This window comes from Cherax quadricarinatus, chromosome 10, assembly GCF_038502225.1.
Source record: "Cherax quadricarinatus isolate ZL_2023a chromosome 10, ASM3850222v1, whole genome shotgun sequence".
In the NCBI taxonomy this organism is placed as follows: Eukaryota; Metazoa; Arthropoda; class Malacostraca; order Decapoda; family Parastacidae; genus Cherax; species Cherax quadricarinatus.
The window spans coordinates 2391960-2411995 of NC_091301.1; the positions used below are offsets into that span (position 1 = coordinate 2391960).

The 20036-nt window shown below is 39.5% G+C and overlaps 1 protein-coding gene across 3 annotated transcripts in view; it reads right to left on the reverse strand.

The window, feature by feature from the left end:
- The window catches only part of LOC128687879 (BAG family molecular chaperone regulator 1), a 39925-nt gene extending 29325 nt beyond the window's left edge, over positions 1-10600 (reverse strand). For 2 of the 3 annotated variants that reach the window (XM_053775443.2, XM_053775442.2), the window contains exons 1-5: positions 10496-10600; positions 10214-10304; positions 6157-6283; positions 5107-5283; positions 823-1011 (exon numbers count right to left, since the gene is read on the reverse strand). In XM_053775443.2, coding sequence (XP_053631418.1) covers positions 823-1011; positions 5107-5283; positions 6157-6283; positions 10214-10227 — 507 coding nt within the window. In that variant the 5' untranslated portion in view covers positions 10228-10304; positions 10496-10600. The remainder of the gene's footprint in view (positions 1-822; positions 1012-5106; positions 5284-6156; positions 6284-10213; positions 10305-10495) is intronic. The other variant, XM_070083493.1, reaches the window with a different exon arrangement.
- Positions 10601-20036: the final 9436 nt, after the last annotated feature.

The following is a 20036-nucleotide window of genomic DNA, read 5'->3' on the forward strand; positions in this document are numbered from 1 at the left end:
AGCACATTTTTTTTATTGGTCTTAATGAAGTATGGAAGTTTTTAGGTCTCTCTTACTCAAGAAATCAGATGAAATAAGCCCTTGACATAAGTCACATGTGCCTAACAACTAAACAAAGCTGAAAACTCACCTTGCAGTATAAGGGTCCAATCGAGAAATGCAAAATGTCTCGTCAAACTTTGTATAACTACTGTCATGCACTGAACTATATATAATTATTTAAAAAATTCCACATGCTGGTTTGACTGGAATAAACAGTATTCTCTCCAGATCCCCATGGCACATATCAATTCACAATATCACTAGTATATAAGTTGCATCCTTATTAAACAAAATGACCTAAATTGAGTTTTCAATTGATCTTATTATCGTTTATTATAGTAGCACCTTTGCTTTCTGGTCATTACCAGTCACTAAGTCTTTTAAATAATTCCGACTATAATATGAAAAATTAAGCTTTGGAAAAAATGTGTATTACTAATTTGAAGACAAATATAAGACAATATGAATTATTTACACAGAACATTCATTTACAATAAATTTTAAATGCATCCTGATGCTATTTTGATAAGCCTCAATAAATTTGGAGAAAACACCGTCTATAAAAGCCAGTCACCACTAACTTGTACTAAGAAACACAGACAATGACCTCAGCAAGCTTAAGCAAGTGGGAGAACAGAAGTAAATAAAGAGGAAAAAACATAAGAATTACAAGTAAGAGAAGGCAATAAACATAATTTAATTTAACAAAAAAAAAGCATTCAATGCCTATTCATTTTATCTCCTGAAAATACTAAACATATGCACACACACATATCAGACCTCAAAAGATATGCTATCAAGCTGCTCCAATAGGCGCATAAACTCTTCATTAACTGCTAGAAGCTGTTTCCTCAGTCTACCCAGAGTCTCTCCACACAAACGTGATTCAAGGTATCCACCAGAAATCCCATCAACTTGAGGGATGATGTCAAATAATGTTCTTTCTACTCTGGTACATGAATGGTCAATCTGAAAATATATTAGAATATGTCTAGATCACTTATGGAAGCACTACATCATATGAGTAATGACTGATATATATGGCAGAATCTTAACTCTGCAGCCTTTTTTCTCTCTCTGCTTAGGAAAAGCAACATGACACTGTCAGCACATGATTATGAAAAGTTGAAGGAATTTAAGGCGAATTGCTAAAGCAACTACAAAATGAGTGAAGGGTTTCACAAAGGATACAAAGCTCACTAAAAAATGCACCAATATTTATACAGCAACTTTAAAAGCTATGTCCAAAATGGCCACATACAAAAGTTTATACCTAAAATATGTTATAAATAGTATTAAAATAAGCAGATTAAAGACAAAGATTTCTATTAGGCTTTAAGATAAGCAGGGCACTTAATTACACTGAAGCTTCTGTTCATATGTATACTACTGGAGAGAGATAAATTAATTTCTTAACAAAAATCTTTAAATTTCAAAAATAAATATTTAGGTATACAGTACTATACGTGTACTTGATATTTATGCATATATGATGTTTATTTATTGTTACTGAATAATATTACCTCAAATATCGCTAACTTTCAAAACAACATTATCATATAATATCTATGCCACATAAATATAGCTACTCGCCATTTGAATCCCAAATCACTATTGAAGTTATTATGTCTCTGAAGACTAAATTTAAGGTGGGGATGTATCTCTTATATCACAGGAAGAGTATTCATCCAGCTGGTAACTCTTAACCCTTTGAGGGTTTCGTATCACAGGAAGAGTATTCATCCAGCTGGTAACTCTTAACCCTTTGAGGGTTTCGTATCACAGGAAGAGTATTCATCCAGCTGGTAACTCTTAACCCTTTGAGGGTTTCGGACGTACTAGTACGTCTTACGCGCAGGGGTTTTTGACGTACTAGTACGCACAAATTCTAGCGCCGTCAAATCTCGCGGGAAAAGGCTGGTAGGCCTACATGTGAGAGAATGGGTCTGTGTGGCCGGTGTGCGCGGTAGAAAAAAATCTGGGACCCAGTGGTGCATTGTGGGAATGCCATCTTAGTAAACAATATCCACCATGCCTCGCGGTAAGAAGCTCCTCACTCCTTGGCGAATTGGGACACTTTTGTTCCCCAGTGACAGTTCTAATACAGATGGAAGTGCCAGTGAAGATGAGTTTCAAGGTTCTGGTGAGGTTTTGACCGAAACTAATGACCATAATATCGGTAATAGTGAGGAAAACCCAGACGATCCTCAGCCTTCCACCTCTGGTGCTGGGCCGTCTTGTTCACGTTCAGTTGTACCAGAATCCAAGAGGAAACTTCTATTTTCCCAAATCCCAGACTCAGATGAGAGCATGGGTGATGATAGTGATAGTGAATATGAACTACAAGCTCTTCAAACTAGTTCCAGTAGTGATAGTGAAGTGCAATATTCCCCAGTGAAGTGTCAGTATATACGACGATATATGCGCTCTGGTAGTGTGCCATATGCTATTCCAAGGGGAAGGAGTGCATCTCGGAGTACATCCCGTGGCTGTACAACAGGAACAGAGAGTGAAAATGACGATGATACTGTTGCAATTGGGATGGAAAATGTGCGTGGTGGTAGTGGTGCCGGCGGTGAGGCACCAGCAGTGGGCCATGCTGCCACCCACGCTGCCACCCACGCCGCTGCCTCAGCTGATCTACAACAAAGGCCACCATCCCCCACCCACCCACCACACCAGCCTCCACAACCACAACCTCCACAACCACAACCACCTGTCATTGTCCAGTACCCACCAGCAGACCGCACCTGGGATTGGCAGGAAGCTGTCAATTTTGTTCCAAATGCCCACCAGTTTGATGACAGCCAAAGTGGAATACGGCCATCTTGTACACTTGGGAACAATGCCACTGAACTGGAATGTTTTGAGTTATTCTTTGACGAACCACTGATGGAAAGTATTGTCATGGAAAGCAACACATACTATGAGTACACCATGGCAAACACATTACTTTCACCAAAATCACGTCTACACCAGTGGAAGGAGGCAACTGTGGCTGAGATGTATCTTTTCTTTGCCACAATAATGCTTATGCCACATGTGTTTAAGCACAAAGTGAAATCATACTGGTCAACAGACCGCCTGATTGCAACCCCAGGTTTCAGTGATATAATGCCAGTGAATCGATTTGTGCTAATGTTACGTATGCTTCACTTCTCAGACAAAACCAGGCCTGACAGAACTGACAAGTTATATAAGATTAGGAATGTGTTTGTGTATCTGAAAGAGAAATTCAGTACGCATTTTTATCCCCTCAGGAAGCTTGTAATTGACAAGTCTTTGATTCTGTTCAAAGGAAGACTCTCTTTCAAGCAGTACATACCAAGCAAGAGGAAACGCTTTGGTATAAAGTTGTTTGTGCTTTGTGATTGTTACAGTGGTCTGGTATTGGATATTATTGTGTACACTGGAAGTTATACATTGCAAAATACCAGGAAGTTATTGGGCATCTCAGGTGATGTGGTTAGAACAATGATAGAACCATACCTTGGTAAGGGGCATATATTATATACAGATAACTGGTACACAAGCCCCTCACTCAGTGATTTTTTGCGAGTGAACATGACAGATGTGTGTGGCACAGTGCGTGCAAATCGGAAACATATGCCCAGGTTTGACGCTGGCACTCATAGAGGTGAGGTGCAGGCGTTTGCTGCCAATGACATCATGGCATTTCAGTGGCATGACAAACGAGATGTCACACTGTTGTCATCAGTTCACCCTAATGAAATGGCAGACAGTGGCAGGCAGCATAGAGAGCAATGAACCCATTCTAAAACCTGCAGCTGTGATTGATTACACCTTCAACATGCATTCAGTGGACAAATGTGACATGCAGATTGGGTTTGCTGATTGTGTTCGCAAGAGTTATAAGTGGTACATCAAACTGTTTTTCCATCTTCTGGACATTTCCATGCTCAATGCTTATAATATGTATAAGATGAGGACCAGAAACAAACCACAGTACAGCGAATTCTGTTTGTCTGTCATCAGACAAATAGTATTCAAGTACCAAGGAACAGCACCTGCAATCGACCGCCCACCAAATTATCAACAACTACCTGCTCGTCTGAAGCATGGTGATCACTTCCTGGTAAAACTGCCTGCTACTGCTTTCAAGAAAAAGGCTCAGAAGAGGTGTTACGTCTGTGCACATACAAAAAAATGCCCACAACAACGCAGAGACACTCGTTTTATGTGTGAGGAGTGTAAAACTCCACTGTGCATGACCCCATGTTTCAAAGAGTTCCACAGGCTGCAGAACTTCTAGAAACATTCCCTGTGACTGTATACATGTATATAAAATACATGTATAGAAAAATAGTAATAAGCAACATTTCATATCATTTGTTTGTGTAAATATTTTCTATAAACAAAATAATGACAACAGTGTTTACGCCCTTATTGTGTAGTATTGAAAAAGAAATAACTTACAAAATACTGATCATGTTGGTCTCAGAGGCCATAAAAGTTACTCAGAAAAAGAAAAATTGAAAAATAATTGAAAATAGTACATAAAAAAGTAAATAGAAAAATACTGGGTGACGGCAGTCGGCAATGTTACCAGATGTTGTTCAATTTTGGCAAACTTCACTCCTCCATATCTCGGTAAGTATTGATGGTAAAATTTTTTTGTTTAGCCTATAATGTTTAGAAAAAAAACTATTTTTTCATAAGAAAAAACAATTTTTTTTTTTTTAAATTTGGCCGACCCTCAGAACGAGTTTCGGAGAGGGCCTGTTGACCCTCAAAGGGTTAAATACAAATACAGTACTGTATAATTTATTATATATTTTTTATGTGACTATGAAACTAACAAAATATACAAGATAAACCAGTGGCTCCCAACCTTTAGTGGCAGTACAAACACACGGGCAACGCTTAGGATATATTATTAAGGGAACATTTTGTCCACTTGGAATTTTATCAATCCTATACAGAGCATACTGAAAATAGGGCACAAATAGTAGAAAGGTCAGGTGAAACTTCTACAAAGTTATTGTAACCCTCCTAGATGGGATCGCAACCCCTGGGTTGGGAAGTCCTGAAGTAGTGTCTCACCTGGACAACAGCTTGATAGTTGGCATCATCCTCTGGGTCAAACCTTTTGCCTAGAACCATTATTTTAGCCCCAGAAGATATACCATATGTAGCTAGAGCTACATTGTATTCTGTTAAGTTCCTTCCTTTGAAGATGATTTTCTGATTACAATGAGGAATGTGAGTAACCTCTTCTATCTGCAATATTGAAGAGAAAACTTAATATCATGCACAATATTATTACATCAAGCAGGATGCTTAATATGTAGTGAAATTTGAAAGTTACTTGATCACATACCATATACAAATGCCAAAAATACAGCAAAAACAGCCACGCCTGCTATGAAGTGGAACTATATGTGTATAGTATATTGGAAATATGCAATATAGGAAGAAATTACAATACAAAATTTATAACTAATTTCAGGCTTGTGTGAATCTCTGGTAAGTTCCTAGATTAGCACAATACCTATATGAGCTTTAAGCCCATCATTTCTTTTCACAGTTCTTCAGCAATTTCTGTTGAACTATTTTTATTGTTAGGCCTCTGTTGGGAATGCTGCAAATTGTTTGACATTATTTTCACATATAGTGTAGAACTTTGTGTATTTCTTATTTATACCTATCCTTTGCAATATTTTAAGTGAATGTGGAGAAATTAGTCCATGCAGAGCATCAAGCAGCAATACAATGGAGTGTGAATTATGAGGAAAAACAACTGTCACTAAGGGGGAGGGTAACACACATTTACTTTCCCCAGGCTACTGTTTCTATGGGCGGCTGAGAACAACCCATCTATTATTTTCTTTTCAATGAACTGGCTGTATCCCACCAAGGAATGGTGACCTAAAAAAAAGACGAAAGTTATTCTTTTTAAATTTAGTAATTTATACAAGAGAAGAGGTTACTAGCCCCTTGCTTCTGGCATTTTAGTCGACTATATTATATCCTGTGGATATTCTATGCAAAAAAGAGGCATGTAGTCAAAACAGTATTCAGAATCACTTAAGAAAGAATATTATTAAATTCAAGAAGTTAGACAGCACATTTAAAAAGAGCAAAAATGCTGACCTTGTGTGTCAGTTCTCCAAGAGTCATGGCTCCCCAGACCAAAATTTCATGTTTATTGGGCCCATGACATAAAATTATTCGATACATAGGATCTCCCATTTTTGCAGCGTTGGGTCGCATGAATCTCCTGAAAGTGTACATTTGTTTGAGCATACAGCATAAAAAACTTATTACAGAACAATAAGAATATGCATGTACTTTCCTTCAATAATAAAATATGTGGTACTGAATATAATACTGTACTAATATAATGTGACATACCTGTGACTGGTTTTAAGGGTTTTTCTACACTATAAGCCCAGTCTGTGGCCAGGTTTCTTTGTACATGTAGTACTGTATTTTAAAATGATTGTTTAACTTAACTGTGATAAAACTATATACCATGCAGTCAATTCCCCCATAAAGAACAAAAAGGCACAATACCATGACTGGAACAATACACAAATAACCCTGCACAGAGGTCCTTTCTCCTATGTGCAGGTTATTTGTGTATAATCCCCATATTCGTGGTGGTTACATTCTTAGAGATCCCTTGAATCTACTCTGAGAACATAGAATTACATAAGAATAAATTTGGTTTCAAATTTAGGCTTATTGTGTGTGTCAGGACTTACCTCTTCAAATATCACTTATATCTGGACAGGGAAAACCAGTGAGTACATTTTGAATGAAATTTTATGGTTAATTTTCAATTAAAGAGTCTTACCCCAAGCACTACAAAAATGGGCATTCTGAAGAAAACCATGAATAATCAAATCTATTCCAGGGTTGCTCATCAGTAAAACTGTTAGATAATAAAGGTTCACAAATTAGGAAGATCACAAATTATGAAGTTCACAAATTAGGAAGCTTGTTAATAGCAATCTCATTAACTAGGATACTCACAAATTAGAACACTTGCAAATTAGGATGTTCACAAATTAGGAAGTTTGCAAATTAGAAAATTTTCTAATCTGGGAGTTTGACCGTGCAATGATGCATTACATTAATGTTACTTTCCTGCATTTAGATACTGATAACATTACCCATATCTTCTGTGTGTATGACACAACCAAGCTCTTAACTCAAGTGTACAGTAAATCCTCAATTTAATTGACTAATGAGGAAGAAGCAAGCAACTGGGAATGGGTAGATGAGGACAAAATTGCTTTTCTGTGATGGTAACAGTAACTGACAATTCTGTAACCAACAAACTTTGTCCTTTTTCCCAATCCACCATTCTAGGAAATTTTGTGCAAAGAAATTTTTTCTCTTCAAGCATTTGAAAAAAATAAGGCAATAATAATAAAATATAAAAATAAAATAATATTTTTTATTATCACACTGGCCGATTCCCACCAAGGCAGGGTGGCCCAAAAAAGAAAAACTTTCACCATCATTCACTCCGTCACTGTCTTGCCAGAAGGGTGCTTTACACTACAGTTTTTAAACTGCAACATTAACACCCCTCCTTCAGAGTGCAGGCACTGTACTTCCCATCTCCAGGACTCAAGTCTGGCCTGCCGGTTTCCCTGAACCCCTTCATAAATGTTACTTTGCTCACACTCCAACAGCACGTCAAGTATTAAAAACCATTTGTCTCCATTCACTCCTATCAAACACGCTCACGCATGCCTGCTGAAAGTCCAAGCCCCTCGCACACAAAACCTCCTTTACCCCCTCTCTCCAACCTTTCCTAGGCCGACCCCTACCCCGCCTTCCTTCCACTACAGACTGATACACTCTTGAAGTCACTCTGTTTCGCTCCAGTCTCTCTACATGTCCAAACCACCTCAACAACCCTTCCTCAGCCCTCTGGACAACAGTTTTGGTAATCCCGCACCTCCTCCAAACTTCCAAACTACGAATTCTCTGCATTATATTCACACCACACATTGCCCTCAGACATGACATCTCCACTGCCTCCAGTCTTCTCCTCACTGCAACATTCATCACCCATGCTTCACACCCATATAAGAGCGTTGGTAAAACTATACTCTCATACATTCCCCTCTTTGCCTCCAAGGACAAAGTTCTTTGTCTCCACAGACTCCTAAGTGCACCACTCACCCTTTTCCCCTCATCAATTCTATGATTCACCTCATCTTTCATAGACCCATCCGCTGACACGTCCACTCCCAAATATCTGAATACATTCACCTCCTCCATACTCTCTCCCTCCAATCTGATATCCAATCTTTCATCACCTAATCTTTTTTGTTATCCTCATAACCTTACTCTTTCCTGTATTCACTTTTAATTTTCTTCTTTTGCATATACATACATATATATCGAAATTCAAGGTACTACTGTATGTATATATATATATATATATATATATATATATATATATATATATATATATATATATATATATATATATATATATATATATATATATATATATATATACAGTGGTACCTTGAATTTCGGCCATAATTCGTTCCAGAAGGCTTTTTGAGTGTCATTACCGAACAAATTTGTTCCCAAAAGGGAAAATGTAAATTAGATTACGTAGTCCGTTTCAGACCCCCAAAAATACACTTACGAAAGCACTTACAAAAATACACTTACATAATTGTTCGAATTGGGAGCTGTTTGAAATTCGAGGTACCACTGTATTTATAAGCAAATTTTTTACTTTTTTGTTGAAACGAGATAGAAAATGTTAAAAAATAAAAATTTGATGTGGTATGATAGTATAAGCATTACTGGCATCATAGAGCCGCCACTGCCTCAGAGTGAGGTGCACTCACAGCTTGGAGACGGGCAGTCTACCTGTCTAATATTACAGCCCTAAGCATGTTGGCAAGTACCTTTTCAGCAATAGGGCCATCCAAACTTGACTGTTCATAGGCTAGTGGTGAACTAGGTGCTGGAGCAGCAAGAGTCTCCTATTCAGTGATGGCACTGGCATAGCTAGGGTCCTGTATTCCTGCTGAGTCACTGAGGTTGTTAGGAAGAATTTGTTTTATTAACTCGTTTGATGCTATGGAAGAGGATAGGAAAGATGGTAGGGCAGTCTGGGAGGATCTGCGTACTCCCAGACTAACTAAATAAATAAATTATATATATATATATATATATATATATATATATATATATATATATATATATATATATATATATATATATATATATATATATATATGTATATATAATATAATATATATAATGTATATATATATATATATATATATATATATATATATATATATATATATATATATATATAATATATATATATATATATATATATATATATATAGATATATATATATATATATATATATATAATATAATATAATATATATAATGTATATATATATAAATATATATATATATATATATATATATATATATATATTTTATATATATATATAATATATATATATATTATATATATATATATATATATATATATATATATATATATATATATATATATATATATTATATATATAGTGGCCCGGTGGCCTGGTGGCTAAAGCTCCCGCTTCACACACGGAGGGCCCGGGTTCGATTCCCGGCGGGTGGAAACATTTCGACACGTTTCCTTACACCTGTTGTCCTGTTCACCTAGCAGCAAATAGGTACCTGGGTGTTAGTCGACTGGTGTGGGTCGCATCCTGGGGGACAAGATTAAGGACCCCAATGGAAATAAGTTAGACAGTCCTCGATGACGCACTGACTTTCTTGGGTTATCCTGGGTGGCTAACCCTCCGGGGTTAAAAATCCGAACGAAATCTTATCTCTTATCTTATATATATATATACTATATATATACTATATATATATATAAATAAGTGAAGGTAAGAAAAGCATATAAGGTTTAAAAAACATAATGAAGCACCACTGCAGCAAGTTTGGTTAAATTGGATGACAATATATGGTGAGTATGAGTTGAACCTGACCAGCTTGGGCCAGTAGGCCTGCCGCAGTGCTCCTTCCTACTTGAGTGTGTGACTTAGACCTGCCTAGCATGGGCCTGCAGCAGCAGTGCTCATTTTTTCCTGTTAAATAATTATAATCAAGGGGGAGCGCTAAACCCGTAGGATTACCTATGTTAAAGACTCACCCAAACAACCACATACAGCAGCAGTAGGCCTATATAACTGTCCCCCAGACTTGTCAAAATTTCCTGAAGTCTCCTCGGCTCTCGCCTCCACCTGTGAAGAAAAAAATTTGTGTAACATCTGAATGAAAAACCTGAATTATAAAAGACACGTCAAGACAATCAGATGATGCTATCATGCGTCCTAAAAAAAAATCCATGTTTAATATGATCTACAAATAAGTTTTATATCTCAATTTCAAAAGGTGGACAAACAATATATTTATATTCGAATGGAATATTTACAAACTGGGGGAAACAGATGAGGTTTGTTGATGTGTGAGGTGGTGCCATCTGTTGCCACCTGCCACAACCACCTGTCTGGCTGAGTAAGTAAGTGGGTAAGAAAGTGTAAGTAAAATTAAGTAAATTTATCAAAGTATACACAAATACAGTCACATAGATTATCACACATGGCAGCATATGTGTAGAGAACCTGGGATAACCCAAAATAAAAAATCTAAATCTAAAATGAAAAAAGTCAGAGTGACTTATTTCGATTTGGGTCCTTTTGTTATATTATTAATAATATTATATTAATATAAAAATCAAATGTGGCAGATAAGAAATTATATAAAAATGACATATAAAACAAATTATATAAAATAATGAATAAAAGATGATAAAGATAAAATGAACAGATCACAAGAATTATGACAATATAAAAAAAATATGAAAAATACTAAATTATAATAGAGTTCACTCTGAAAATTAATTATCAGTCTATTGGAAAACAACGAAAAATAGAAGATAATGAATATATATTAAAAACTAATAAACATCTCAAGGGAATGCATTTATTGCCCTAATACGTAGTAATTAAGAAAGTAAGAGAGTAAGAAAGTGAGCAAGCCAGAAAATAAGAGAGTAAGTACATAAGTAAGTTAGTTTGTTTATTCAGACACAGGTGCACCATCCCCCCAATGAAAAGCAGGGGTGTCACTAGCACGTTAAGAGACCATACAATAAGTGTCAGGGGCCCGAGACTGTTCAACTGCCTCCCAGCACATATAAGGGGGATTACCAACAGACCCCTGGCAGTCTTCAAGCTGGCACTGGACAAGCACCTAAAGTCAGTTCCGGATCAGCCGGGCTGTGGCTCGTATGTTGGTTTGCGTGCAGCCAGCAGCAACAGCCTGGTTGATCAGGCTCTGATCCACCAGGAGGCCTGGTCACAGACCGGGCCGCGGGGGCGTTGATCCCCGGAACTCTCTCCAGGTAAACTCCAGGTAAACAGGTACACACAAGTACAATTATCATACAAAGTATAAATTACTTAGGATAAACCCCAGAAAAAAACAAAGTGACTTATTTCCACTTGGGTCCTTTTGACATCTTATTATTAAACCTTAAAACTTAAAACAGCTATTCAATTCAATTCAAAGTTTATTCTCTATAAGGATTACAATGCTGTGCTTACAGAATTTGGTTATTGTGTGGTTTACATGTAGTAAAATAATGATTACAGAGTGTACCACTAGAACACCTAGCATGGCTAGGCATTACAGAGTGTACCACTAGAAAACCTAGCATGGCTAGGTATTACAGAGTGTACCACTAGAACACCTAGCATGGCTAGGCATATCGGGCAGACTTAGTTTAAATCTTAATTTTAAAATATTACAAATTATGAGGTAAGTTGGTATTATGGCTAAGTGACTAAATACTACTTTGTGAGTTTAGCAATGTGAATGCTTTTGTTTTGGCACAGTACATAGTTTCAGTATTGGAGTATCACAGGATTCATTATTTTAAGATTGAGATTAATATTTCTCTTTATGGTCAAATGGGTGAGTGTAAGTGTGAACCACCAGGTGGTATTCGTGTAGTTAGTTGACGGGGTGAAGGTGATGAATGTGTCTGCAGTTCTAGAGTTCTCAGGTAGGGTGTTCCAGATTTTAGGGCCTTTGACATACATTGAATTTTTGTAAAGGTTTAGTCGGACACGGGGAATGTCGTAGAGATGTTTGTGTCTGGTGTTATGCCTGTGGGTTCTGTCACAACTATCAAGAAAGCGTTTCAGGTCAAGGTTGATATTGGAGTTTAAGGTCCTGTAGATGTAGATTGCACAGTAGTAAGTGTGGATGTACTGAACAGGGAGTAAGTTTAGATCTATGAAGAGTGGGGGGGGGTGTATTGCCAGGGATGGGATTTAGTGATTATTCTTACTGCAGCTTTTTGTTGGGTTATTATTGGCTTTAGATGTGTTGCTGCAGTTGATCCCCAAGCACAAATAGCATAGGTGAGGTATGGATAAATAAGTGAGTGGTATAGTGTGAGAAGGGCATTTTGCAGCACATAGTATCGTATCTTGGAGAGGATCCCAACCGTTTTGGATACTTTTTTGGTTATGTGCTGGATATGGGTGCTGAAATTCAGGTTGTTGTCAAGGTATAGGCCTAGGAATTTGCCCTCATTATGTCTGGTAATTAGAGTGTTGTCGATCTTAATGTTAATTTGTGCATCTGCTCTGCTACAAAACATAATATAGTAGGTTTTGTCAGTGTTAAGCGTAAGTTTATTGGCTATCATCCAAGTCGATATTTTGATCAGCTCCTCGTTAACAATGGTGTTGAGGGTGGCAAGATTAGGGTGAGAGATGACATAAGTCGTGTCGTCAGCAAAGAGAATGGGTTTCAGGTGTTGGGATACGTTTGGAAGATCATTGATGTATATGAGGAAGAGCAGGGGACCAAGGACACTTCCCTGCGGAACTCCAGTATCAAGTGGCCGTGTTGTTGATGCTGTGTCTTTAATGGTGATATACTGATACCTATTAGTAAGGTAAGATTTGAAATAAGCAAGCGCATGGCCTCTTATACCGTAATGGTCAAGTTTGTGGAGTAGGATGTCGTAGTCTACTGTGTCAAAAGCTTTTCTTAGGTCAATAAAAATTCCTAGTGGATATTCCTTATTTTCCAATGCTGTGTAAAGCAGATCTAGCATTTTTATGATTGCATCATTGGTGCTTTTATTTTTCCTGAATCCAAATTGGCAGGGGTTGAGTATGTTTTGTGTCGTTATAAATGAATATAGTCTCCTGTGCACGAGTTTCTCAAAGATTTTGGATAGCAATGGTAAGTTTGATATTGGCCTATAGTTGTTTAAGTCTGTAGGGTCACCACCTTTATGTATTGGTGTAACCCTTGCCATCTTGAGTAGTTTCGGGAAGGTGCTAGTTTCTAGTGACTTGTTAAAAAGTAATGAAATAGCATGCGAAAGGACATGGGCCGCTCGCTTGTACAGTAATGGTGGGACATGAGACAGATTCCCTGAGTTATTTTTAAGTGACTTTATAATCTCGGTGACTTTCGTGGGCTCAGTTGTGCAAGATAGAAGGAATTTGGGAAATTCCCATCTAGGTTAACACAAGCCTATCCGATGTTATCCTGACGCCAAATGACTTCGAACAGGCGATAAATGACATGCCCATGCACTCTGCCCCAGGGCCAGACTCATGGAACTCTGTGTTCATCAAGAACTGCAAGAAGCCCCTATCACGAGCCTTTTCCATCCTATGGAGAGGGAGCATGGACACGGGGGTCGTCCCACAGTTACTAAAAACAACAGACATAGCCCCACTCCACAAAGGGGGCAGTAAAGCAACAGCAAAGAACTACAGACCAATAGCACTAACATCCCATATCATAAAAATCTTTGAAAGGGTCCTAAGAAGCAAGATCACCACGCATCTAGAAACCCATCAGTTACACAACCCAGGGCAACATGGGTTTAGAACAGGTCGCTCCTGTCTGTCTCAACTATTGGACCACTACGACAAGGTCCTAAATGCACTAGAAGACAAAAAGAATGCAGATGTAATATATACAGACTTTGCAAAAGCCTTCGACAAGTGTGACCATGGCGTAATAGCGCACAAAATGCGTGCTAAAGGAATAACAGGAAAAGTCGGTCGATGGATCTATAATTTCCTCACTAACAGAACACAGAGAGTAGTCGTCAACAGAGTAAAGTCCGAGGCAGCTACGGTGAAAAGCTCTGTTCCACAAGGCACAGTACTCGCTCTCATCTTGTTCCTCATCCTTATATCCGACATAGACAAGGATGTCAGCCACAGCACCGTGTCTTCCTTTGCAGATGACACCCGAATCTGCATGACAGTGTCTTCCATTGCAGACACTGCAAAGCTCCAGGCAGACATCAACCAAATCTTTCAGTGGGCTGCAGAAAACAATATGAAGTTCAACGATGAGAAATTTCAATTACTCAGATATGGTAAACATGAGGAAATTAAATCTTCATCAGAGTACAAAACAAATTCTGGCCACAAAATAGAGCGAAACACCAACGTCAAAGACCTGGGAGTGATCATGTCGGAGGATCTCACCTTCAAGGACCATAACATTGTATCAATCGCATCTGCTAGAAAAATGACAGGATGGATAATGAGAACCTTCAAAACTAGGGAGGCCAAGCCCATGATGACACTCTTCAGGTCACTTGTTCTATCTAGGCTGGAATATTGCTGCACACTAACAGCACCTTTCAAGGCAGGTGAAATTGCCGACCTAGAAAATGTACAGAGAACTTTCACGGCGCGCATAACGGAGATAAAACACCTCAATTATTGGGAGCGCTTGAGGTTCCTAAACCTGTATTCCCTGGAACGCAGGAGGGAGAGATACATGATTATATACACCTGGAAAATCCTAGAGGGACTAGTACCGAACTTGCACACGAAAATCACCCACTACGAAAGCAAAAGACTTGGCAGACGATGCACCATCCCCCCAATGAAAAGCAGGGGTGTCACTAGCACGTTAAGAGACCATACAATAAGTGTCAGGGGCCCGAGACTGTTCAACTGCCTCCCAGCACACATAAGGGGGATTACCAACAGACCCCTGGCAGTCTTCAAGCTGGCACTGGACAAGCACCTAAAGTCAGTTCCGGATCAGCCGGGCTGTGGCTCGTATGTTGGTTTGCGTGCAGCCAGCAGCAACAGCCTGGTTGATCAGGCTCTGATCCACCAGGAGGCCTGGTCTCAGACCGGGCCGCGGGGGCGTTGACCCCTGGAACTCTCTCCAGGTAAACTCCAGGTAGTCCCCGGCATGGGCATTGGTACATGGGATTTTGTTGGCAAGATTAGATCCTATGGTTGAGGAGAAGTCGTTTGTTTATCTTGTTAGCTGTGTCATTGGGATGCAGTGGTGTTTCATTAGGTTTAGTTAGGACAATATTCTTGTTTTTTTTCAGTTTGTGGGTCCTTAGAATCTGAGAGAGTGTTTTCCAGGTCTTTTTTTTATATCTCCTCTAGTGTCTGTGAGTCTACTGGAGTAGTATAGTTGTTTGGCTTTTTTTATTACTTTGGTGAGAACTGATGAATAGTGTTTAAGAATATCTTGGTGAATTAAGCCCTGTCTATATTGCTTTTCATATTGGAGTTTCTTGTCAATGGATTTCAGAATGGTGCTGGTTAGCCATGGGCAACCAAGCCGTTTGTTTGTGATCTGTTTCGTTTTTATAGGACAATGTTTGTTGTATAGTCTAAGTAATTTGTTAAGAAAAGTGTCTGTCCAGACATCAATACCATTGGCCTTGGAGAATTCTGTAGGCCAGTCAACAGTCTCTAGGTCAGCTGTGAACTTCCTTATTGAGGCCTCATCATGGAGTCTAAATGAGACTGTTGTATTCAAGTGGTGGTTTACTAATGTTTGTCAGGAGGAAGGTAGGGTAGTGGTCTGTAGTGCTATCTGTGATTATCCCTGATTTAAGGGGGGCTAGTATATTGGTCCACATGTGGTCTATTATGGTTGCATTTGTCTTAGTGAGCCTGGTTGGTTTAGTTATTGTTGGTATGAGAAGTGTGTTGTTCATATTGTTGATGAAATCAGTTACAGGCTGATCATCTAGTAAGCCAAGGTTGATGTTGAAGTCTCCAGCTAAGAGAAGGTGGTGCTTATTCATTTGTCTGTTTGTTATTAGTGACTTTAATTTCTCACTGAAATTTGGGATGTTTGTGTGAGGTATCCGGTAAATGGCACCGATTGTTATAGGTGTCTTAAGGTTTTTTACAGTAAAATTGGCAAAAATGTATTCCCCATATTCATCACTAAAGCAAGTGGTGCTAATACAAGATAATTGGTTAGAGTAATAGATTGCAATACCACCCCCAACTTGGTTTGGTCTGCAGTTGTGAATTGCTGTGTATCCTGGTAGAGGGTAGATATCTATTGTGTCCTGCTTAAGCCAGGTCTCAGTAAGAATAATGCAGAAGAGTGTCTTTAGTGATTCAAGGAGTGCCAGGAGGTCATCATAGTGTTTGCTTAAGGACCTGATGTTGTAGTTAAGTACTGATAGACTTTTATCATTGTTTAGGATAGTGCTGGCTTGTGATGCTGTGTAATAAAGGCAGTTACTTTCCAATAGGTTTTGATTGGGTGTCAGATTATGGAGGTTTAGAGCTATGTAACTCAACTTTGTGAAAATTACTTACAATAAAAGATACAACAGGAATAAAGATCAGCTTACAATAACAGGTACACGAATGATAATTATACACGAAAGCAGTCTCCTCCCTATCTGTAGGTTCATTCATTAGGTATCTTTAGTCAGCCGTAAATAATAATAATCATCACAAATCATAATAATCACGGATCCACGTGGGCCCTAGTACCGGATATCGGGTACAGGACCCGATTTATGGGTACAAATACCGACAATCCCCACAATGGCATTAAGTCACTTTGTCAGGCTTTTTTCGGAGGATTATCCTAGCTAATTTACACATATGTTACTATGTATGATAATTGTACCTTTTGTGTATCTGTATCTAAAGAAACATACCCCGGGTTCACTTCTCAACACCCGGGTTCAGTATGAAAGTTAAGACACATGTGCAACATCTGGATATCTTTATTGTAGTAGACGTTTCGCCATCCAGTGGCTTTATCAATACAGATTCTAGGACATAATAGGAAGACAGTAGAACTATATACAAAAGATGAGGTAATCAGTCCCTCGGCCTTGGAGTTAGTGTTCACAGCATCGTGGTGGAGGAGAGTCTGGAGCAAAGGCAAGAAGACTGGCGCTTTTTATAGGCGTCAGTGAATGGGACGGGCAGCAGACGAGGGCAGTCACTGGTAGGCGGGATTCCCCAGTGGAAGTAGGTCCTTCCCAAAGAGATGGGTTAGTTGCAGCAGCCGTGAAGAAGGTCTTGTAGATGTCCTCTGAACCAAGATTCCATGATGTTGCAGTGTCTGACAAGTTGTGCAAGAAAGGTATAAAATACCGACAATATGAAAGTTAAGACACATGTGCAACATCTGGATATCTTTATTGTAGTAGACGTTTCGCCATCCAGTGGCTTTATCAATACAGATTCTAGGACATAATAGGAAGACAGTAGAACTATATACAAAAGATGAGGTAATCAGTCCCTCGGCCTTGGAGTTAGTGTTCACAGCATCGTGGTGGAGGAGAGTCTGGAGCAAAGGCAAGAAGACTGGCGCTTTTTATAGGCGTCAGTGAATGGGACGGGCAGCAGACGAGGGCAGTCACTGGTAGGCGGGATTCCCCAGTGGAAGTAGGTCCTTCCCAAAGAGATGGGTTAGTTGCAGCAGCCGTGAAGAAGGTCTTGTAGATGTCCTCTGAACCAAGATTCCATGATGTTGCAGTGTCTGACAAGTTGTGCAAGAAAGGTATAAAATACCGACAATATGAAAGTTAAGACACATGTGCAACATCTGGATATCTTTATTGTAGTAGACGTTTCGCCATCCAGTGGCTTTATCAATACAGATTCTAGGACATAATAGGAAGACAGTAGAACTATATACAAAAGATGAGGTAATCAGTCCCTCGGCCTTGGAGTTAGTGTTCACAGCATCGTGGTGGAGGAGAGTCTGGAGCAAAGGCAAGAAGACTGGCGCTTTTTATAGGCGTCAGTGAATGGGACGGGCAGCAGACGAGGGCAGTCACTGGTAGGCGGGATTCCCCAGTGGAAGTAGGTCCTTCCCAAAGACACTGCAACATCATGGAATCTTGGTTCAGAGGACATCTACAAGACCTTCTTCACGGCTGCTGCAACTAACCCATCTCTTTGGGAAGGACCTACTTCCACTGGGGAATCCCGCCTACCAGTGACTGCCCTCGTCTGCTGCCCGTCCCATTCACTGACGCCTATAAAAAGCGCCAGTCTTCTTGCCTTTGCTCCAGACTCTCCTCCACCACGATGCTGTGAACACTAACTCCAAGGCCGAGGGACTGATTACCTCATCTTTTGTATATAGTTCTACTGTCTTCCTATTATGTCCTAGAATCTGTATTGATAAAGCCACTGGATGGCGAAACGTCTACTACAATAAAGATATCCAGATGTTGCACATGTGTCTTAACTTTCATATTGTCGGTATTTTATACCTTTCTTGCACAACTTGTCAGACACTGCAACATCATGGAATCTTGGTTCAGAGGACATCTACAAGACCTTCTTCACGGCTGCTGCAACTAACCCATCTCTTTGGGAAGGACCTACTTCCACTGGGGAATCCCGCCTACCAGTGACTGCCCTCGTCTGCTGCCCGTCCCATTCACTGACGCCTATAAAAAGGTATTTTATACCTTTCTTGCACAACTTGTCAGACACTGCAACATCATGGAATCTTGGTTCAGAGGACATCTACAAGACCTTCTTCACGGCTGCTGCAACTAACCCATCTCTTTGGGAAGGACCTACTTCCACTGGGGAATCCCGCCTACCAGTGACTGCCCTCGTCTGCTGCCCGTCCCATTCACTGACGCCTATAAAAAGCGCCAGTCTTCTTGCCTTTGCTCCAGACTCTCCTCCACCACGATGCTGTGAACACTAACTCCAAGGCCGAGGGACTGATTACCTCATCTTTTGTATATAGTTCTACTGTCTTCCTATTATGTCCTAGAATCTGTATTGATAAAGCCACTGGATGGCGAAACGTCTACTACAATAAAGATATCCAGATGTTGCACATGTGTCTTAACTTTCATATTGTCAGTATTTTATACCTTTCTTGCACAACCCGGGTTCAGGTTCCGACTCCAGGAGCTAGGTACCCGTACCTGAGCCCGGATAGGGATATCTTGGATTAATAATAATTTAATAATTTCTACAAGTACATATACAAGGTATACAGACTATAGCTGACATCAGTGACATACTACTATATAGAGTAGCAGCTGCCGCAGCCGCAGCAAGCAGCAACAAGGCTGCTCCTATATCTTGCCGTCCCCTGGGCCTATCCGAACTCCATTGATGGCGAAATTTGCAAGTACTGCTGCAACAACATGCAAGTAACCTATAGTGACATAAAAACTGACGGTGACGACAACGAAATGGACTAAATATGACAAAAGAGGGACCGGCATTCAAGTACCAGACCTGCTGCCAGACGTGAACCAGACATGAGACGTTTTCCACTACAATGAAATAACTGACCTCCATATCAACTGCACCAGTGTTCAACGGGAAGACAACATGGCAGAAAATCTGATCAACTAAATCTCCAAGGAAATGATAGGTCTGTAGGACTTTTTTCTTCAGTGCCAAACGAGGGAAAGAATTGAGCCTTAAATTTAAACATGGCTGACCGGCATCCAAACAGCAGCTACTGCCAGACGTACAACTAGCGAAGTGAAATTCTCATCTTTACTGACGTTCATCTGTTGACAGTAGCATCATATCTGTACCACCATCATATCACCTGTACCAGTGCTAACGAGAGAGAAACACAGGAGACATCGTCAAATCAACAGTACAAAACTCCAAGGTTATGGGACGGTTATCCCTCAG